This window comes from Coregonus clupeaformis, chromosome 18 (genome assembly GCF_020615455.1).
Source record: "Coregonus clupeaformis isolate EN_2021a chromosome 18, ASM2061545v1, whole genome shotgun sequence".
Classification (NCBI taxonomy): domain Eukaryota; kingdom Metazoa; phylum Chordata; class Actinopteri; order Salmoniformes; family Salmonidae; genus Coregonus; species Coregonus clupeaformis.
This window is the reverse complement of record NC_059209.1, coordinates 16,771,205-16,795,072: the sequence shown is the minus strand read 5'-3', so window position 1 is coordinate 16,795,072 and position 23,868 is coordinate 16,771,205. Positions and strand designations below refer to the sequence as shown.

Here is a 23,868-nt window from a genome sequence, read left to right as displayed (position 1 = left end):
TTTGTTATGGACCTTTACATTAGCATTTCATAATACACCGCCCGCCATGCCAATCCCTGATGTAATAGATGCCCCAACTTACCTGCCATGAAGCGGATCTCTGGCAGACACATCATGATCTCAGGGAAGCGTTTGGGCTGGTGAGGGTACTTGTACTCAGTGTAGTCCTGACACACGTACCAGTAACGCTTGTTCAGCTGCTCCAACTGGGAGATGTTAGTCAGACCACGGATATCTGCCCAACAGACAGGAACACATTGAGGAGAGGACATTAGCTACTGTTCATGTATGTGTGATGTTTGTATCCTTTTTATTCAATAAAGCATCTGAGCAGCAGAGCCGTTTTGAAAATTCCTGTTGGAACAGTGCTGTGTCTGACTGTGTGCGTGTGTGTGTTACCTTGGTTCAGGAAGTTTATGGCTTTCATGCAGGCGTACTCCTCGTTGCTGACCTTCAACTGGTGGAACTTGCGGAACAGATAGATCAACCTCTCCATCACCTCCATGCCATTCTCACTGAACCTAGGGGGGACGTATACAAAAACATGGTGAGATTGTGAAATGTGATACGCACGCACGCACACACACTCACAAACAACCCACAAAATCAACAAGACTACCAGCTCTCGTACACACAGCTACAGAAGTGGAAAATCACAAAGAAATAAAAAGTGAAGGGAGAGTAGATTCATGATAATGTGAGAGTTGATTAAATCATGACCATACTAAGAAGATGAGCAAAAGGGGGAAGAAGTGGATTATGCCTGATCCACTACAAGTGATTAAGGACATTAATCTCTCTGACTAAACATTTCCTTTAGCTTTAAGGATGGAGCATGTACTTAAACATGTCAAACTGAATAACTGAACTCATCAATCTCTATACCCGTCTCTACAGCTCCTCTTAAATCTTGATCTCTTTAACTATATCTTTAGTAAATGTGCCTACACACCGTTTAGCACTGCCTTAGTAAATCAGACACCTTCTCCTTGTATGTGCAAACTGCAGGCAAATGGGCCATTGCAACACAACCCAGTCGTAAATCCAATAGAAAATTAGGAACAAGTGTGCCAAAAGGTCAGATAATTCTGGTCTGATTTACACACAACTAAGCCCTCACAGTATTATGGCCAATCTGGGACAGAGGGACAGACCTGTATTTCATAATGGCCCAGACAGTGCTAGCCACAGTCCTGAGGAGTCGTCCACTTCACGGGCCAGTTCACTGGCACACTTCCAAAACCAATATACCCCGATGTAATGGTAGAAATATCATAGCCTTTATAGATTGTGAATCCACAGAGTGGAACGGTGGTCTCCGTAGGAGACTGTTGTTGCAGAAGGAAACACAACTTCAATTTTGACATCATCCCTTCTCTTTAGAGCCATATTCAGCCACCACACCTCCCAAAAATACTACAATAACATAAGTCTAGGTAAGCAAACACTATTGCCTTCTAACCTCTGATGCATGAATGCCTACACAAAAGCAGAAGAGGAGGGTCTCCCAGCTAAATGGTCTCTTTCCATACAATGATTCCAAAATAAACCTATGAACACAAGGCCAGCGGTTATGGTTAACCCTAGTATCATTGTTTAACCCTAACAGTGATCCCACTGTCTGGCAATACTCACCCTTGCAGCTCGTCATCAGAGGGCGTGTACTTGGCGGTGACGTCAGCCAGGTCTCCAAAGATCTGCGCACTGTAGATGGTGAGGCAGGAGAGCAGGATGAGTTCCTGCCAGGTGGAGCTGAGCAGACAGGTGTAGTCCTCGATGGACAACTCACAGAAGAACGGCAGCTTCTTGATCCACGAGATTTGACGGAACAGCAGCTCGTCGGCCAGACGACACAGCAGTGCAAACAACTCCACCTGAGTCACCTTGTACCTGACAGGGAGACAGAGAGGCATGGATGTGAATATCAACAGAATTCATAACAGCATGCTGTTCATATTATTGTATTGGGCCAGGATTTGTAGCTGACCTGGTCACATGGTCAGAAAATTCATATTGTAAAATGGAACACACATTTCTAAAACACATTTCCAAATAGATGTCTGCTGGAATTGGTAGATCAAAAACATGCCACAGTTTGAGTGCTCAGCAGATATTTCAGGTTAAGCAGGCCTACTCACCCGTCCTCTATCAGCATGGGGGTGGCCAGTGGAGCCAGGTCCTCTGCAGCAACTAGCTGCAGCACCAGGGGGTGTGACTGGGGGTAGAGGCTGCGGGGCTGGGGGGCCAGCAGGCCTGACTGGGCATGGTAGCTGAAGAGGTGAGGTAGCAGCTGGTAGGGGGTGTTCATGGGGGTGTTGATGTACTGGTCCCTGAGAGCAGCCGTGTAGCCACCATTCATCTCTACAGAGCGACTGGACAGACAAAACACAATGGTCAAACACACTAACACTTCAGACATTATGGAAAACACAGTAGAACTGTCACTGCCGCAAGATACTTCACTCACAATAGTCGTTCAATTACATACTGTACTTACACTAAATGCCAGAAATTATACTGTTCTGGTATCTGGCAAGTGTGCTCATGTTGTTGAGATTTTATTTGATAAATAACTATTTCTGTGCATTTCTAACATAATCAGAGTACATGGCTGATATAGATAAGTTGATGTTTACACAGAGAGAGACTAAAATAGATACCACCACTATATTTGGCCTTGCTGCTTGTAGATAGACACTATGCATGTCTCCATAGCAAGAACAGCAGATACTGGTATGAATTCATTGTACAGATATCACTGCTAAGTCTGAATAGATCGCATTCAGGCATTCTTCTAGTGGCAAACACCTTACTAACTTGGCAATGAGAATGTCAGGGGCAGTTAATTATTTAATAAATGGACAAACTGTTGACAATGGCTACGATGCGCCCTCATGTAGACAAATTGCTAACTCACTTGGATGACAGAGTGGATGCGGGTGATGGCTGGTTGCCCTCGGAGGCGCCATTGCTAGGGGAACTGTGGTCACTACTGTCACCGTTGTTGCTCCAGCTGTGCTCCGGGAGACTGGCTTCCTCCTTAAACTCCTGTCCCGACATGATCCGCTCAATCTCGTCATCTGTGATCTGAGAGAGAGAGAGAGAGAGAGAGAGAGAGAGAGAGAGAGAGAGAGAGAGAGAGAGAGAGAGAGAGAGAGAGAGAGAGAGAGAGAGAGAGAGAGAGAGAGAGAGAGAGAGAGAGAGAGAGAGAGAGAGAGAGAGAGAGAGAGAGAGAGAGAATATGTAAAGAGTCATGGCATTGGCAAGCCCATTAACTATTATAATTAATTCCCCTGGGTACTTCAAGTCTTTAGCTGTTAATACTACAGCATTGTTTTCAGGCATCTGAATGGATTAACATAGCACTGTTGTCCAGGGTATAATTATCCTAGGACAACTTGTTCCACAGAGGCACAAGGACACACCATGCGCACTCACCCACCCACGAACACAGGGGTCATTCCACCTCAAAAAGTTTCTGTTGTTAGAAACAAATAAGATTAGTATCCCTGCAACATTATATTGTTGACATATAATTTCATCACTCAGAAATTAAGCTAATTGATTGCACCCAAATTGGCCATTTTAATTTATAGGATTCATATAATATTTAATAAATATAGTACCTAACATCTGATTTGGACCAAACTTTTTTCTAACAATGAGTTAGACATGAGGAATCCAAAGAAATTGTCAAAAGCCATTCCTTATGTCTTACTCATTGTTACAAAAAAGTTTGGTCCAAATCGGATGTTAGGTGCTATAATTATTGAATATTATATGAATCCTATAAATTAAAATAGCCAATTTGTGTGCAATCAATTAGCTTAATTTCTCAGAGATCTAATTATATTTCTACTAAATAATGCTTCCGGAATGCTTATCTTATCTGTTTCTAAATACAGACACGATTTCAGAACAATCTGAGATGGTGGGTGTCATGACTTGCTGAAATGACATGGAACGACCTACATCTTAGCTATACAAAATTATATTTGAAAAGCATGGCTAATCCTTCATCTAATGTTAATGACATAGATTGAATTGAACACTGTAAATAATGACTGGTGCTGCAAGCAATTGTGGATGCTGATTTGCCCGATTATCTTGCTTAAAGCCAGCTAATGAAATTATAAGTTAATGTGAGCATGAAATCACTGTCAGGGATGGGTTCAATTCCATTTCTATTCATTGCAGTTCAGGGCAATGGGTTAGAAATTACCAGCATTTTTACATAACAATTCTTAGTAAGCAAATGAAATTTAAATGGATATAAATAAAAATGTATAACAATTCTGAAATATCAAATAGCACAGTGAATATTTGCCTGGACAGGTCCAATGCTTTTGTTTCTCCCTCCTGGCATCCCATCTTCCCTGATTGCTGGAAAACACACAGAACAGCCATAAGCATCACAATAAGAGGAACAAACTGTATGTTTTTTTTAAATACTATGTTTGGGTTTCAAGCCATAAAAACACCAAAGTACAGTACAATTCCTAGGGAGGTTGTCATAGCAACATTGGAACTCTCCCTGGTGGCTGCTCTGATTGTGCCACAGGAGATAATCAGGAAAGAGTACAGTAAAATGTGAAAGTTCACCTACACAGTCAATGCAGCAGAGGGCACTATCTACATAACTACAGAGCTGGGCGGTGTTGCGAGTTGAAAAGAGAGTGGGGTCATTACTAGTTAAGGCTGCCACAAAGTCATAAAACCCCTCTATTTCTACAATTTATCTTCTTAAAATGTGATGTTAAACTTTAGCCTTAACCCTAACCCTAACCACACTGATAACCTTATGCCTAACCTTAAATTAATATTTGTTTTATTTTCATGAATTTCTACAATTTTGACTTTGTGGCTGTGCAATATATTCGAAACCCTCAAGGAACTCTTCCAATGAAATCTGTGGTTCTAGAACAATCTACTATGGTTCCAGTACAGTACATTCAGGTCAGCATTCTAGGCCTCTGCATGTGTGGCTCTCGTCTGCTCATCACTCTTGCCTCTTCGGTGTCCTCTTACCTTTGCGGTTCATTCCCATCTGTAGACACTTGAGCAGGCGGCAGTATTGACAGCGGTTGCGCTGCTTGCGCGACATCTCGCAGTTCTTGTCACGGCTGCAGCGGTACACTCGCTTGTTGCAGATGCTGCGCTTGAAGAAGCCCTTGCAGCCCTCGCAGGAGATGATGCCATAGTGCAGGCCTGTAGCGCGGTCTCCACAGATAAGGCAAACACGCGGGTCTGCTGCAACATCTGACAGAAGAGACAGAGTGACTTGTTAGAGCAGAAGACAGAAAACCAACAGACACCTGCCACATATCATATCCACACATCACAACATTCAAAGTACATCAATGACAAATTGGACTTAATAAAGAACAATGTCTAAGGAGAAAATGCAGCATGATCAAAATTGTGCTCGGATCTGAAAAGAAACCCATTGCCATAAGTCCTCACCAAGCATATGTATCCTACAGCTCCAACCATCGTCGTGTAACTTAGGGTAGCCAACAAATGTAACCAGCTGGATGTTAGGAGGGAGATTAGGCACAGAGAGTGCAGACATCTTGAATGTTTTATTCAGTAGGTCTGAGCAGAGAGAGGACCAGGCTAAAGGACACACGCTGGGCTGCCTGGTGATTTGCTTACAGGCTCTCTTTTCCCTTGGACACAGTGGCGGCGTCATTTCAACTCTTCAGTGTGTCTATAGTCTAACACCACTCGGTGAAACCTGACTAGATTCACTCCTCTTTCCACATAAGCCCACATAAGGTCTAAATCTCTCACTGTGAGCGTAACACACTGGAATTTGTGACAAGGGAATTTATGTTTGTTTAAATATATCAGACCAACTAACTGTTAATTATTCTCCAACTGCACAGGCAGCCAGTGGCACCTTAAATGGGGAGGACAGGCTCATAGTATTGCTGAAATTGAATAAATGGAATGGTATCGAACACATCAAACACATGGTTTCCATATGTTTGATACCATTCCATTCACTCCAATCCAGCCATTATTATGAGCCGTCTTCCCCTCAGCAGCCCCTCAGTAGGTTCATATCACAGCTGTCTTCCTTAGAAGATAAACACAGTGCAGACCAGAGCCTTTACATTTTAGCCTTAACCTTGTTTCCTCTAAGGGTATATGGTGCAGCTTTTTTGCTGAGAGTTTCAAAATGTGAAATGTTGTTAAGACCAAGTGAGGGCAGTAACTTGGAACACATGTGCTTGGGTAGAGGCTAGAGGGAAGGGCAGCCTTTGAGGAAGTAGTGGAACAGGATGTCCCAAATGAAGCACATTCAAAAATAGTTGGTTAAATTACACAGTGCTCTGAGTTTAAGGTTAGCCAGCAGATTAACAACATGTGGTGGCCACGAGAGACCCAGATGTGAAAACAGAATAAAGTTCAAAACACCTAGCTTACTACAGTCGCCCTTATCCCCAAATACCAATACCACTGATGCTAAATAGCTTTTGGCTTTACATTCATCTCTATAGAGTGACATTTCTTGCTTGCATGTGTCTGTGTGTGCATACGTTCCATTGGGTGTGTGTGTTGGAGTTTGGATCATAGAGAGATGTATTTAAAGCTAGAATCCTTAATGGAAACAATAACAAAGTGTTCTCTCCCCACCCCTGTTCTGCAAAAAAGCTAAGGGATGGGGCTGGAGAAATGTAACCACTCTCAAATTCATAGACAGAGCTACAGATACAAGAACTGACCATACACGATCCCAAATGTATAGTGTTAACCATCTTTTGAGGCTATACAGTTTACATTTACGTTGATTACAAACATTGGAGTAAAACAATCTTATATTTTGGTTTCTGATCGGGTACTATAGAGTTGAACTAAGCTCATGAGGCATTTATAGTTTATATTCTTCAAGAATCAATGGTACATGTAATTCATTTACAAGTCCAAAAAGAGATTGAGCAACTAAGGATTCTAGCTTTACATTGAAGACTTACAATCCTCTGTGAACTCCTGACATTCTTAATTACTTTACTAATCACCACAGAAACTGCACAATCTGCAGACCAGCACACTTTGAGGACACCAAACTTTAAAAAGTTGTTAAAAGTCTTAACTGGTATAATCCCCATCTACCTCTAGGCTAGATAATAAAACACTATGCAGGCAGAGAATGAATTAGACTGAAAACCTACATTCCCTACTCTCTGCTGTCCACAGTTTTAGTGCTACCCTATCGATCAACCCCCGTCCACCAACACACAAACACACACACACCTCAACCCCCGCACCATCCCCCCTCATAAAAGCTCTGAACAGATGGGTTGACGCCATGGTTACAGTGAATAGCCCAGCAAAGCAACGGCTGCCAGAAGAAGAGATAACACACAACAATCCAACCCTTACTGGCTTAGCCTCCTAATTATGATATCAGTTAACAAGGCAGCCCATCCCAGTTTATGTTGGTCAATCAGCAATTACATGGGGTTTGTTGTCCCCACTTTCTCATCATCCATTACTAAGTAGGGAGTGTGCTTCAAACCGAATTCCCCAAATAAAGTAACATCAACTGGTTCATCCTGAAAAACAGGTGACCACTACTGGGAAAATATAAACAGTCAAGTTATCAAAGTGAAGTTTTACAGATCAACATGGGAGACTGCATTAGGAGATTTCGCAAAGATATAGAGAGAAACATCCAGAACCCTTGTCTTCACCTCCATTCTCACCTATTACACCAGGATTAGAACTGGAGTCCATAAAGCACGGACACACCGGTAGCGTTTTCTGGCCGAGAGTACTTAGCACCTCTGAGTGCCAGCCATAATTTGCAAACTGACTGCAAACCGATTCTACATGTAGATTTACATGAAAATGTCACCAGTCAGACGCCCACCGGCGGCGGGTGGTCCCGAAAACACACCCCACCGAGCAAACGGCGAGCGAACGGCAGATGAACGTCAGATTGACATTTGGTGCGGTGTGTGCGCTCCACAGGCGGCCGGTGGCACCTTAATTGGGGAGGACGGGCTGATAGTAATGGCTGGAATGGAATACATTGAAAGTTATCGAACACATCAAACACAAGGTTTCCATGTGTTTGATACCATTCCATTCACTCCCTTCCAGACATTATTATGGGCCGTCCTCCCCTCAGCAGCCTCCTGTGATGCGCTTCCATAGTTAGTGAGCGCACTGAGAGCAGACTGAACTACTTTCCCTGGATTCTACCAACAGTGAGTAATGAAGACTGGGTTGTTGGTCCCATAACCCAGTCCTGAAGGAGACTGGTGAGAACTCTGCTATAGTGGGCCTGTTTAATGCTACCTTCTCCTGAACCCATAAATTAACCCTAGCTGCTCTGAGGTAAGTCTCTTACCAACGCTCTTTGGTCAACCCATACTTCACATGGCAATGAACCTTCCCCTCATACAGGCTCTTCCAGTCATGGACTAACCCATCAGATATAAGAGGGAGTCATGGGTGCAGTGTTCTAAAGCAACAAGGTCATCAAACCCATGCCAATCCATACTGTTCAAAGGCTTTCTTTGCCTTACACATTTATTATCATCAGTGCTTGACTTGGGATACTGCTTGAGCTCCTGTTCCTCTTATATAATATTAGCTCAAAAGTATTGTGGAGCTCCTGCACCTAAATATAAACAGAACCGGCCCCCAAAATGAGTCCCGGATCCTATTTCAGTCCAAATCAAGCACTGATTATCATGAACGTATGAGATTGGCCAAAAGCTAATAAAATGGCAGATAGCAACTTTAGGCCTCTATAGTATAAACCAAAACAGGTACTGTCTACAAGGGCACACCCAATGATTAAACAATAAACTACTACTACTGAGTGGTAACCTCATCTTCTATATCACTTAAATATAGCTGCAACCGAGTCAGACATAATCCTGTCAAATAGATGAGAGAGGTCCAATATGTCCATCCCTGCTCTAAGCATACTAGAAGCTGCAGTGTGCTTTCAGAGCCCAGGGTAAGTTTCCTCTTACTAGAAGGAGCAGAGTGGGCTTTCAGAGCCCAGGGTAAGGTTCATGTACTAGAGGCAATTAGCTGGGGAAATGTAAAGAAGTATAAAGCCTCTCCCAGATCTACTGAATGGTGAATGGAAGACCTCTAAAGCCCAATGGGATTACCTATGAGTTTTAAGTTCTGTCTCCTCGGGAGGCTCTTCTGGGGTTGTCATACTGTACACAAAAGGGTCACTCGGCTCCCGCCAATGGATTCAAATGTAATCCTTAGTCATTAACGTGAACATACCACCAACCTGAGAACAGTGAGGAGCTCTTACTCAAAACAAACTTGTTGAAGTTTGTAATAGATTATTTTTTGACACCACTATTATTTTTGGTCCATAAGGAACACTCATGTAATGACTGTCTTTCACACTGCAATACAGTTAACAACGTAATACAGAGAAACGTCCTGCCAGAAGTAACTCCAGAGTGCAGTAACAAACATATCTAAATAAGTATCATCAGTATGCTTTCACACACTACTACATATTGCAGCATGTAAGAACTTGATATCCTGAAAATGTAGATGTCCTATAATACTCTATTATAATGATTCCATATAAAGTGACTTTAGCCTAATTAAAGTGGGCTCTTGGAGCATAATGAGGACAAAGCTTGATGCTGAAGGAAGGGTGGAGGTATCAGTGAAGACTCAGCTTAAGGTCTAAATCAAGAGCCTTTCAGTCATTAAGCCACTGTTCTGTGTGTAATAGAATAACACCTCTACTAAGCCTGCCAGAAAAGAGGACAGGACCCACATACTTTCCCCCTTTATTTTAACTGTGAGAGCTCTCTCCATTCTCTTTCTCAAAATGGCCACCTGCATTGTCTTGCATATAAGTTATAGATCGCACAAAACCCTGCTTTGTTTTGCTATTTTACTTCAAACACAAGCTGTGAGAGCATGTGAGAGATTCAACTGCCTTAAAGCATGTCCAAGATCACATAGGTTTACACCACGGAGAACATCCCTTCTGTAGGTTTTCAATCCAACCCCAGTTTTAACTGACCTGATTCAGTATATCAACCAGCTAATTATTAGAATCAGGTGTGCTAGATTAGGGTTGTTGCAAAAACCTACAGGATGGTAGCACTCCAGGAACATGATTGGAGAGCCCTGCTTTACACTATGGATCCTCTCCTCCTCAATAAAGGCGTCCGCATGCTTCCCAACCGAAACGGTTCGGTACAGTTCGTGCATATATTATGACGACATTTTGTGATGTTTTTGTTCGTTTTGGGGTTCGGTTATGGTTTTGTTGACTGTTCAGGCACACAAAATAAATTATCATGGGCCAGCCGATGTTTTGAAGCCGAAGTCTACGCCCCTTTGTCCATGATTGGTCAACTGTAGGGGTGACCCGAGTTTCTGCTTCATGTTGATTCAGCCCGAAACTCAGTGTGGATTCAACATGGCGAACGACAACTTCGAGCATCGATTGACCGAGGAGGTACAAAAGTACCTTCACCAGTATGATTCTAGCCATGCATTATATAAAGACCAGCATGTAAATGCCAATTAATGGAGGGAGATTGCGGAGACGCTGGGGTCCGACTCAACCACTTTTTCAAAAAAGTGGGGCAGGGTTCGTGACTAGTTCGTCAAGGCAAAGAAAAGAAACAAAGGTCACAGTGGAGATGCCGGTGGAAAGACTACTCCAGAAATGTTGCTGCTGGCTTGTTCGGTACGTGAAGCATGGGAAGACTGAAAGCAACATGCCGTCTTCACCAAAGGATGGGGTATGTTGATCTATTTTCTAATGTAGTCGACGCAAAGAGTAGCCATGTTTTGCTAACAATAGCTAGCCAGCTAGTGCTAGCTACTTGGCTCTCTAGTGGCTAGGTAGCCTAGCAGCATACTCATGCAGGGAAAGCAAGCCAACCAACTAAACTAAATATCTTTACAAATTCTGATCAAACATCATTTTGTCATAGAAAGAAAACCAAAAGCATTCCACAATGGTAACACCAAAGTCAAAGTTTGGTAGCATGGTCCAGCTAGTCAAAATGTTGCAAACTATTGAGCAGAGTTGAGTAGCTAGGCCAGGCCTACTCAACTCTGCTCAAATGGTTGCAACATTGTATAGTCTGTTGTAATCTCGTTTAATGATATTTGATGTACATGAATGTTTTGGATATGTGTTCTAAATAGCCCTCTACTTGTTTATTTTCAAGGCACAATCATCAGTGAATGGAGCACCTGGTTTTGTTCTCTGCGCCCCAGCAATGCCTGTTCACCGGCCCCAAGCACTACCTCTGCCCCCAGTACTGACTGGTGATCGGCTCCCAGCCCATCTCCCGCACTGAGTTGCAGTGCAGAATTAGAAACAATCTCCATTCAGGACCTGGGAAGCTCTATCCTGGGCCCACCTACAATACCTACTCCACTGGTTTGCTCCTCACTGATGCTACAGAGCAGCAGCAGTAGTAGCAAGGGTGTGAGAAGAAGGGAGAAAAGAGCTGCAGACTCAGTCCTTGACACATCACTCACAAAAAGGGATGCAAATGATTGAAGACATATCTCAAGAGCTGGAGAACATCGTGCACTGAGCCACCAGCTCTCTTCTGTTGTCCTTTTTCATCCTCTCCTCACCAAGCACACTGCTCTCCAGACACTCCTAATTTCCCACCTCTTCTCATCCTCTCCACACCTATAGCTGATTTAATGGATGAACTCTCGCCAAAACTCCGGGAGGAATTTGATCACCAGCTGCATGAGTTTGTGCATGACTTCAAGAAGAGAACATGAACCGAACGACTGGGACCACAGTGAAATTAACAACTTGTTATGTTGTTCAAATCAAATCAAATTGTATTTGTCACATGCGCCGAATACAACAGGTGTAGACCTTACCGTGAAATGCTTACTTACGAGACCTTAACCAACAATGCAGTTCAAGAAATAGAGTTAAGAAAATGTTACAAAATAAACTCAAGGAAAAAATAAAATACCAAGTAACACAATAAAATAATAATAATGAGGCTAAATACAGGGGTCAAGCAGCAGTGTAAAAACAAAGGGGGGGGTCAATGTAAATAGTCTGGGTGGCAGTCAGCAGTCTTATGGCTTGGGGGAAGAAGCTGTTAAGGAGCCTTTTGGACCTACACTTGGCACTCCGGTACCGCTTGCCTTGCGGTAGTAGAGAGAACAATCTATGACTTGGGTGACTGGAGTCTTTGACAATTTTTTGGGCCTTCCTCTGACACCGCCTAGTATATACAGTAGGTCCTGGATGGCAGGAAGCTTGGCCGTACGCACTACCCTCTGTAGCGCCTTACGGTCGGATGCCGAGCAGTTGCCATACCAGGCGGTGATGCAACCGGTCAGAATGCTCTCAATGATGCAACTGTATAACTTTTTGAGGATCTGGGGACCCATGTCAAATCTTTTCAGTCTCCTGAGGGGGAAAGGGTGTTGTCATGCCCTCTTCATGACTGTCTTGGTGTGTTTGGACCATGATAGTTTGTTGGTGATGTGGACACCAAGGAACTTGAAATTCTCAACCCACTCCACTACAGCCCTGTCGATGTGAATGGGGGTGTGTTCGGCCCTCCTTTTCCTGTAATCCACGATCATCTCCTTTGTCTTGCTCACGTTGAGGGAGAGGTTGTTGCTCTGGCACCACACTGCCAGGTCTCTGACCTCCTCCCTATAGGCTGTCTCATCATTGTCGGTGACCAGGCCTACCACTGTTGTGTCGTCAGCAACCTTAATGATGGTGTTGGAGTCGTGCTTGGCCACACAGTCGTGGTTGAACAGGGAGTACCGGAGGGGACTAAGCACACACCCCTGAGGGGCCCCCGTGTTGAGGATCAGCGTGGCAGATGTGTTGTTACCTACCCTTACCACCTGGGGGCGGCCCATCAGGAAGTCCAGCATCCAGTTGCAGAGGGAGGTGTTTAGTCCCAGGGTCCTTAGCTTAGTGATGAGCTTTGTGGGCACTATGGTGTTGAACGCTGAGCTGTAGTCAATGAACAACATTCTCACATAGGTGTTCCTTTTGTCCAGGTGGGAAAGGGCAGTGTGGAGTGCAATTGAGATTGTGTCATCTGTGGTTCTGTTGGGGCGGTATGCAAATTGAAGTGGGTCTAGGGTTCCCGGGATGATGGTGTTGATGTGAGCCATGACCAGCCTTTCAAAGCGCTTCATGGCTACCGACGTGAGTGCTATGGGGCGGTAGTCATTTAGGCAGGTTACCTTTGCTTTCTTGGGCACAGAGCCGGTGTAGTAGAATTCAATCTTAGTCCTGTATTGACGCTTTGCCTGTTTGATGGTTCGTCTGAGGGCATAGCGGGATTTCTTATAAGCGTCCGTATTAGTGTCCCACTCCTTGAAAGCGGCGGCTCTAGCCTTTAGCTCGGTGCAGATGTTGCCTGTAAAACATGGCTTCTGGTTACGCTTTGCCTGTTTGATGGTTCGTCTGAGGGCATAGCGGGATTTCTTATAAGCGTCCGTATTAGTGTCCCACTCCTTGAAAGCGGCGGCTCTAGCCTTTAGCTCGGTGCAGATGTTGCCTGTAAAACATGGCTTCTGGTTGGGATATGTACGTATGGTCACTGTGGGGATGACGTCGTCGATGCACTTATTGATGAAGCCGGTGACAGAGGTGGTATACTCCTCAATGCCATTGGATGAATCTCAGAAAATATTCCAGTCTGTGCTAGCAAAACAGTCCTGTAGCGTAGCATCCGTGTCATCTGACCACTTCCGTATTGAGCCCTTACCACCTGGTGCTTTAGTTTTTGCTTGTAAGCAGGAATCAGGAGGATAGAATTATGGTCAGATTTGCCAAATGGAGGGCGAGGGAGTGCTTTGAATGCGTCTCTGTGTGTGGAGTAAAGGTGGTCTAGAGTTTTTTCCCCTCTGGTTGCACATGTGACATGCTGGTAGAAATTAGGTAAAACGGATTTAAGTTTGCCTGCATTAAAGTCCCCGGACACCAGGAGCGCCGCTTCTGGATGAGCATGTTCTTGTTTGCTTATTGCCTTATACAGCTCGTTGAGTGCGGTCTTAGTGCCAGCATCGTTTTGAGGTGGTAAATAGACGGCTATGAAAAATATAGATGAAAACTCTCTTGGTAGATAGTGTGGTCTACAGTTTATCATGAGGTACTCTACCTCAGGCGAGCAATACTTCGAGACTTCCTTAATATTAGACATCGCGTACCAGCTGTTATTGACAGACACACACCCCCACAAGACGTAGCTGTTCTGTCCTGCCGATGCGCGGAAAACCCAGCCAAATGTATATTGTCCGTGTCGTCGTTCAGCCACGACTCGGGGAAACATAAGATATTACAGTTTTTAATGTCCCGTTGGTAGGATAGTCTCGAATGGAGATCATCCAGTTTATTTTCCAGTGATTGCACGCTGGCCAATAGAACGGATGGTAGAGGCGGGTTACCCAGTTGCCGACAAATTCTAACAAGGCACCCTGATCTCCACCCCCTGTATTCCTCTTTTCTGCACACGAATGACGGGGATTTGAGGCTGGTCTCGGAGAAGCAGTGTATCCTTCGCGTTGGACTCATTAAAGAAAAGATCTTCATCCAGTTTCACTGGGACCACAGTGAAATTAACAACTTGTTCTGTTGTTGTTCAGACATCTCAGGAGTAAGACACCAGACACTTCCATTTTATTCCATAGACACTTTTGTTATTTACATGTCTGTTCATAAGACACAGTCTTACTATTGTTCAGAAATATTTATTGCTCATAAATATTTGTATCTACACTCTTGACACTTTATATTTGACCCTTTTATTGTTTACATGTCTGTTCATAGCAGACAGACACTGTTGTACTATTGTTCAGAAATATTTATATTCAGAAATATTTGTAACTACACCGACGCTTACATTTTATTCCATAGACACTTGTTTACATGTTTGTTCTCAGCCCACACTTTTGTATTGTAGTTCACTTTCAGAAGCAAGAATAAATGTTAATTGACTCGGTACCGGTACCCCCTGTATATAGCCTCGTTATTGTTATTTTATTGTTACTTTTTTCTTTCTTTAGTTTATTTAGTAAATATTTTCTTAACTCTATTTTCTTAAAATGGCATTGTTGGTTAAGGGCTTGTAAGTAAGCATTTCACGGTAAGGTCTACACCTGTTGTATTCGGCACATGTGACAAATACAATTTGATTTGAAAAAGCTCTGTTGGCATTTCTTCATCTCAATACAAGGTGTTTCAATGCATTCTATTTGAACATCAAATGCTGACAACGTACAGAAGAGCTGTGTGCCACAGACTTCATAGGCTTTCTTCTACTTGTGGTCTAGTTCAATCTAATCTAATCTAAATTACTGCACACTGAGACATCCCAGAATCAGGTTTCATTTTATTAACAAGAATACAACTCTACTGGTTCAAAGAGCTGAGTCTGTGCGTCAATCAAGAATCCTCATCCTTGCAGCCATGATGCCGAATGCATTCTCTGACTCTCCGACAATGAGAGTGGTGGTAGTCCCAGGTACGCCCAGGTTTATTGAGATGGACACCTGTGAATGAGAGGTAAAAAGAGAATGTCAGATATATATATGTGGTTAACAAAAACACCATACCATTTTCCAGGAACCCTATTCCAAAAGCCTTGATAAAATGGCACTTCTCATATAGAGGTGCATACATGTATGCAGTAACAATGGAAATTAGAAACAGAAAAAGTGAAATTGTATTATCAACATACCTGGATAAGGGCGCATGAGGTTCTCATGTAGGGGGAAAGCTGCATCTCCCAGGAAAACATGAGGACTTGGCGTTGTGGTACCTGGCAGGACAGCTGGCGGTGGTTAATCTAGGGTCTTCTGCAGCAGTTTGGACCCAAAATAACTCTCTTGAAAGCTCTCTCGGCCGTATGCCCCTACATCCACCATTGTGAACCTGTAGCGGGCATCTTCTCTGTCTCCGTATCTCGCCTATTATGTGTTGCTAGGTACATCAAATCTAGTAGATCCCGGGCAATTAAGACAAATTAAATGTTCTCGCCAGTCGACTGTCTCTCTGTACACTATTTTATTCATGTGTCTTCCTTGTTTAGGTGTGTCGTCACTTCATTGTCTGGCCATAGATGGCTATTACCAGCTCATCGCCCTCGACTGTCCCGGGGTAATATTGCTGCTTTCCCCCTTTTTTTTCATTTTTCAAGCAAACGTCTTTTCGGGAGCATGCGAGCACACTCATTCGGAAGTCGGCTAGCAGACAGCCGAACTGAAGCATGCTGACACCTTAAGCCATTTGTCAGTTTTATTTTAGCACATGTGGTAATTCAAAGAATGCATCAAAACCATATATTTAATTGAGCATCACATGTGAAATGCCTGACTTCCTTCAATGAGAAAAACACAATGACCGTTATTTCCTTCATTCACACCAGCAGAGTCTTATTTGCCAAATCTGTCACCCTCTCTTTCAAGTGCATGGCCACCATATAATCAGCCTGCTTCACACCTTCACACACTTGATCTCAATGTCACATCAAACTCTGGCTCCACCTCACACACCCCTCCCTGTATGGCTGTCAGTGGTCCAGTCCATCAGACTGGTTCTGTTCTGGTTCTGGTCACCTCCCCTCCCCTCCCCCAGCTCATCATGGATCATGTAATGGGGGTGATAAATACCAAGTGATGGGACATGTGGGAGAGTTGTAAAGTCAGGCCTTTGCTTCATCTTGAACTCCACCCCCTCTCTCTCTACAGTCTGGATCCTGGGACCGCCTCCTCTCCCTCCGTCCCTCCCTCCTCCACCTCACCACAAGGCCTGCTGAAGGGTATTTCACTCAGCGGTGTTGTCTTGTGTTTCCATCACAATCATCACCAGCTGAGAGGCAGCGGGGGTTGAAGGGATCTGCTGTACTTTTCCACTGTTACCTCCCCTCCTACCTCCCTCCCTTCCTCCCTCCCCTCCTTCTTTACATCTCTCTCTACTCCATACTCAATCCTTTATGGGAGGAAAGGGTGCATACTTTCTCCTAAGTTCAGTACATGATGACTCTCTCTCGCTCCCACTCTTTCTATCTATCTCTGTGAGATAGTAGGAAGATATAACCAATATGGGCCAGAGATACACATTTCCAACAGTCAGCCACCATGCTGTTTGGTCTCTAACTGAGTCTCCATAGTGTTATGTTACATACACACAAAAAAAAAAAATTATGCACGCATGACTGTAAGTCGCTTTGGATAAAAGCGTCTGCTAAATGGCATAGTATTATTATAGTATTATTATGTTAATCTTTTTACTTCTATGCAGTTGCAGATTTGGCTCATAGTCATGTCAATGGTGGCCTGTTGACATCGCATACTGGAGAACATTTAACCCCCCTCACACAGTACTGTCTCAGGGTGGCGGGCTGAGATTCTACAAGAGATTACAGCCTGGGTCATTAGCATTGGGTAATTAGACTCCAGCCAAATACCATGTTAATTATATGCTAATTAATACTGAATTAGTCACTCGTTTGTTAGATATTTACATTTTAGTCATTTAGCAGACGCTCTTATCCAGAGCGACTTACAGTTAGTGAGTGCATACATTTTAAAAAAGTAATACTGGCCCCCCGTGGGAAACGAACCCACAACCCTGCCGTTGCAAGCGCCATGCTCTACCAACTGAGCTACATGGGGCCTATTTCAGAGATTCCATCAAAGTGAATGTTGTTTCTGATTTCCATAATCCAGCTCATTCCAAAACATTTATTAAGTTCACAAATGAATCAGTAACAGCATGAAGGGTAATGCTGTCTTGCATTCTCTTTTGTCCTAAACAGCAACAAGTCTTGAGACAACAGATAGAAATACGAACAACAGAGCTCACTATGTTTTCTCCTTTCAACTGACACATACTGCCCTAACACAAACACGTTTGAGAGGGCCATTGATTTCCTAAAGGTACATTTTAAGGTCTTTGATCTCATTATTGGAATGTAATCAATATTAAAATCAAATTTTATTGGTCACATTCACGTGTTTAGCAGATGTTATTTCGGGTGTAGCGAAATGCTTGTGTTTCTAGCTCCGACAGTGCAGTATATCTAATAAGGAATACCTAACAATTTCACAGCATATACCCAATACACACGAATATAAGTAAAGCAATGATGTGTTTGGCTATTTCTCTGCATCATAGCTCCTTGGGTTCTCAGTCCTGGCAACAGTTACAAATCCTTCCTTAAAATCCATCAAGAAAAGGCCCCTAATCGAATCTTTAAATTCAACATGACCATTGACACAAATTTAATTGATTCTCTTCACAGACTGGGGCACACTATGTCTGAGCGATTATATAATTACTATAGTGTTCAATAAAAGTCAAAATGTAAGGTTTCAACAAACGTAGGCCATTTTGCATGTTTAAATACTATTTATTTATTTTCAAACATGAGTGTGCTGGCAGAAGTCCAGTACAGCAGTTTGATAGTGTACTTGTTAATGTGGAGCCTAAACAGTCAGCACAACCTGATATGAACCACATGGTGGTATTTAACAACACAGGCGCTTGTAACACTGGACCATATAAACCCCCTCTTTAATAAAAGTCTGTTTTCCCCAGCACTCCTCAGTATGACTGGAGGCTTGCTAGAGACAGCATAAGCTGGCTAACAGGCTCAGCAGGCTAACTCCCACCCATCTTTCCCACGACCAGACTCTTCCTCTATCAGGGAATACACACTATAATGCAATCAAGCACTTTATATTACTTCTATGTGCGCGCGTTTGTGTAGGTGGTTGAAATAAGATTTCAAAAATCAATAAAGTTATCAGGTTAAACTACGTCCTTTGTTCATAAAGGGTATCAGATGGTGTTTGTGTTAGATTTAAAGTGCGTATGCATCGGGGGATGGGTACTGGCAGTTTAAATAACACTCCCCTTGGAGACAAAGGTCTGAGATATGGTGGACTTGATGGTTTGATTTGTCTGGATCAGAACTCACATAAAGGTTTGAATTAAAAGACCCTAGACGGCCATAATAAGAGGTGTTGGCATTGGCTATATTTAGCCTGTATTACAGAAGCCACGATTCCTGACCTCCCCCACTGTTATTGATCTTCACACACACAGCCTCTATCCCCCTACCCCCTCATCCACACACACACGCACACACACTCCCCCCACCCAGAATTTGTAAGAAAAGGGACTTCCTGGCAAGTCCAGAGTGACGTGGTGTGTTGAGAGACAGGAAAGGCATCAGCGGGCTCCTTTACATGATAAAAGACTGATTGGACTTAACCCTCCTTCAGCTGCAGAAGAAACACCTTTTTTATTTATTATTATAAAAAAAATTAGCAGACGCTCTTATCTAGAGCGACTTACAGTTAGTGAGTGCATACATTTTCATACTGGCCCCCCGTGGGAATCGAACCCACAACCCTGGCGTTGCAAGTGCAATGCGCTACCAACTGAGCTGGTAGAGCAACACAACCTCCAATGCTGACTGGATAGGATTAGCATGGGGGGAATGAGCAGATACAGTAACCCTTCCCTTCCCTGAAAATACGACACTTAAAGCTGCAATATGTAACTTTTTGGGCGACCTGACCAAACTCACATAGGAATGTGAGTTATTAGTCTGTCATTCTCATTGAAAGCAAGTAGAAAAAGCAGTAGATCTGTTCTATGTGCGTTATTTCTATGCTTCTTGTTCTTAAGTTTCGTTTTGCGTCTTTTAATTTCGGTTTGGTACACCAGCTTCAAACAGTTTAAAATACAATATTTTTGGTTGGAAAATATATTTCACAGTGGTTTAGATGGTACAATGATTATCTACACTATACTTGCTTGTTTGGTCACATAAACCTAAATTAGGGGAACTATTTGAATTTCTGCAACCAGGAAATGGCGGAGCGATTTATGCATAGTGCACCTTTAAAAGACAATAGGAAACATGAGAGAAATGTTCCCAGAGAATTCGGAAAGGGAACAACTCAGATGAAGCTTGCTGATAGTTAAACCACTAGACTAATGATCACAATGACTATCACATACCCATGTGGCTCAGTTGGTAGAGTGTGGCACTTGCAACGCCAGGGTTGTGGGTTTGAATCCCACGGGGGACCAGTATGGGGGGAAAAAAGTATGAAAATGTATGCGCTCACTACTGTAAATTGCTTGGGATAAGAGTGTCTGCTAGATGACTAAAATGTAAACATGTATAACCATTATCAAACAAATAATACCCAGCAAAGAGCTCTTGATCTGGTTGTCCATTCAACATGGTGTCTCTAGAACACTGCCTGGTGGAAACTGTGGTAACACTGAGTTGTGAGTCATGTATGAAGAAATATTACTGATTCCACGTTGAAAAAACATTCCACACCAAAAAAAGTGTCCCCACAACCACTACATTGATTTGTAACTCGGAAAAGATAAATGTGACATAATCCAATTGACTGAGAACATTGCAGAGGTCTGAGTCCTCTGCACAGTCTAAGGACATGACAGTTAGTGGGACTGACTGAATGGATTGGTTTGGGCTGTAAATGAGCAACTAAAATGAATTCACACTTAAAAAAATTCTAAAGGGATTTATATCAACATGAAAGATGATAAAATATCCAATAGTCAGTGAGAGGCAGTACATTAGCTACTTATCATACCCTGACAAATTAAAATGTGATGAAATAAAGTGAAACTGTGTTAGGTTTGGGAAGGTAGTCAAAGCTGGGCTAACCCAGGAGGTTAAAACTGCCCAGTGGAGTAATCCTAACCTCTCCTCTATCACATAAACAATGCTGACTGGGGACAAAACCTTTTCCAGATGGGCCACAGACACATACCACAGATCAATACATATGTAACTTCACTCAGCAGTACACAACAACATAATCAACTATACATACCAATACACACAAATACTCTACTACACTCAAATTAACACATTGAAATACTCTGAAAAGACGTTGAACAATATTTAAATATGTATTCACTAATTCATAAAAAATTAATTGATTATTCAACAAAATACAAAAACATATTTGCAATAACAAATATATCACATGTATACCTTGGCAAGTATAATGGCAACAAAAGTAAAAAACTGGTCAAAATATCATTACGTAATGGGTTTGTAACCAGTCCTTTTTCCCAAGAAGAAAATAGGAAACAAAGAAAATAATTTGACAAAACCATTGTCTAAATTTCATTTAACAAAAAACATTCTGTTCATTCTACTTCTCTCAATTTCATGTTGTTTGAAATAAATATTTTATATCCTCAGTGGAACAACAACATCATTCATTGATTTATTATTTTTTCAACTCCAGAATCATCCTCATCTATTGCTAAACATATGAAATGAAAACAAAGTGCTAAGCCAAATGCTAGTGAATCTGGTGATGGTAAAAAAGGAAACCAAAATGATTCGCCCCAACTAAATGCTAGTCTGTTCTCTCATTTATACATGCAGATTTAGGGTTGCATAAAGTATGGACCATAAAGGCAATAGACCCAACCCCTTTCACTCTCCCATCCCATCCTCCCTTACCTTCCCATGTATCCATTTCATGCTTCTCCCAGTTTGCCAGGACGCCATTCAAGCACAGATTCTGCTAAAGAAAAGCCAAAGGGCATGGGAGCCTTGGCCTCATGACTCTTCTCTCTCTCTCTCCCTCTTGCTCTCTCTCTCCGACAGACAACCTCCTCCCTCCACAGCCTGTCCTCTCTCTGAGCATAGACTTCTAAGCCAGCACCACTGGCCACTTTACTGCCTGGTCACATGACCACAGAGTTCAAGCCATGGGGTCACGGCTTGGCTTGAGGTCCAATGACGGCTAGGGGTTATCTGAGTGGAACTGATAGTCCTATTTTGTCTGTTGAACAATGCTTTCCCTGCCCAAATTAGCCTCCCCTCCCTCTGCCTCTGGCACTTTTCACAGAGGACCAAAGTGCATGTCCAAGCATAAACACAGGTTCAATCTGACAACATACACTGACATTACCTAATTGAGTCATTTTGTCAATAAAATACAAATATAGTTAACCTCTATGGGATCGGTGTCCCGTATACGGGACGGTTGAGCAAACGTGCGCTAATTACATTTTAGTCATTTAGCAGACGCTCTTATCCAGAGCGACTTACAGGAGCAATTAGGGTAAATGCCTTGCTCAAGGGCACAGCGACAGATTTTTCACCTAGTCGGCTCGGGGATTAGAACCAGTGACCTCTCGGTTACTGGCACAACGCTCTTAACCACTAATCTACCTGCCGCCCCGTGATTAGCATGACTGTTGTAAGTAACAGCAAACTTTCCAGGACATAGACATGTCTTATATGGGCAGAAAGCTTAAATTCTTGTTAATCTAACTGCACTGTCTAATTTACAGTAGCTATTACAGTGAAAAGATACCATGCTATTGTTTGAGGAGAGTGCACAACAAGAAAACGTATCAAGGCAACTGGTTTGATACATTCACCTCTGAAGGTATATCATGTACTTACATTCAGTAATCTTGCTCTGATTTGTCATCCTAAGGGTCCCAGAGATAAAATGTAGCATAGTTTTGTTTGATTATAGTTTGAACCCCTGCTGTCTCTGGCTCCACACCCAACACGCCCGGCCATCTAGATGTGTGAAAGTTAGTGTATAAGCTAATGATCCATCATGTATAACATTCCTGGGAGTGTGTAAACTTACATTTTGTATTACCATATAATTTTTGTATGTTCTCTATAGTTACTTGAAAATGTATCAATTGACCAATTCAGCACATTTGGGCAGACTTGATACATAATAGTCCAGTATTGCAATGCTTCACTGGATCAATCTGAAACTTTGCACACATCTAGCAATATCAGATTGTGGCCTTTCTCTTGCCTTTCAAAAATGATGGAACAAAACAAAAAGTTGAAAACTATTGTTTTTTTGTTTGTATTATCTTTTACCAGATCTAATGTGTTATATTCTCCTACATTAATTTCACATTTCCACAAACTTCAAAGTGTTTTCTTTCAAATGGTATCAAGAATATGCATATCCTTGCTTCAGGTTCTGAGCTACAGGCAGTTAGATTTGGGTATGTCATTTTAGGCGAAAATTGAAAAAAAGGGTCAGATCCTTAAGAGGTTAACCAATGTGTCAGTGCTAGGTAACAAACCAGGAACAGTGCAAAGGAAAAAAACAAAGCCTCTAGATATGGCGTAAAAAGTACAAGATATTAATGATATTTATCTGTTCCTGCAGGTGTATGCTTCCGTCCACAATGATGATCCAACATTTCATGTCACAAATGTACCCCACAAAATGAACCCACAGAGCAACATCACAACATACAGCCACTCATACAGTTCACCAATGAATTGCTTAGTATAGTGTACTCCTATAACTAGTTCTTAGTTAATTCTTTGTTCATGCCTTACCATCCACTGGGTTTTCCTCCTTCATTCCCTCCAGTGTCCTCTCTAGGAAGCCATGTTATGAAGGGTACAGTTCTGAACCAGTGGACCACGTACTCTACTGCTATCCTGCTACCCTGTACCCGTCTTACCCTAATGATACTCTACCCAGTACCCTCCTCTCCTAGGGTCACCCTTGTCCTGTCCAGTCAGGTCTCAGCCCACCCTCCTGAGCTCCCCCCTGCTAATGCTGCAGCCACTTGTTCACTCTCCCACAGCCTCACACAGCCCCACAGCCCCACAGTCACACAGCCCACCCCCCATGCCAATGCTAATGACCTACCTCAGTAAGTCACACATAAGAGGCTTTTCACATTCAAATGCCATGGAGGAGAGGGAGAGACTGAGAGAGAACGCTGCAATAGTGAAGCTGTAAACTTAGCAGTAGGAAGCATGAAGAGTTTATTTGACCTATCAGCTAACCAATCAAATTTAAATTCAAGCAGAAAAC

At 42.8% G+C, this 23,868-nt stretch overlaps 1 protein-coding gene across 2 annotated transcripts in view; it reads right to left on the bottom strand.

Moving 5' to 3' along the window:
• The window catches only part of LOC121550473 (nuclear receptor subfamily 6 group A member 1-A-like), a 28,113-nt gene extending 4,542 nt beyond the window's left edge, over nt 1–23,571 (bottom strand). The window contains exons 1-8 of one of the 2 annotated variants that reach the window (XM_041862739.1): nt 23,382–23,571; nt 5,029–5,259; nt 4,328–4,383; nt 2,918–3,087; nt 2,139–2,372; nt 1,636–1,890; nt 400–521; nt 83–235 (exon numbers count right to left, since the gene is read on the bottom strand). In XM_041862739.1, coding sequence (XP_041718673.1) covers nt 83–235; nt 400–521; nt 1,636–1,890; nt 2,139–2,372; nt 2,918–3,087; nt 4,328–4,383; nt 5,029–5,259; nt 23,382–23,406 — 1,246 coding nt within the window. In that variant the 5' untranslated portion in view covers nt 23,407–23,571. Of the gene's footprint in view, nt 1–82; nt 236–399; nt 522–1,635; nt 1,891–2,138; nt 2,373–2,917; nt 3,088–4,327; nt 4,384–5,028; nt 5,260–21,509; nt 21,702–23,381 lie in introns of those variants that run through there. The other variant, XM_041862740.1, reaches the window with a different exon arrangement.
• Between the last annotated feature and the right edge of the window lie 297 nt (nt 23,572–23,868).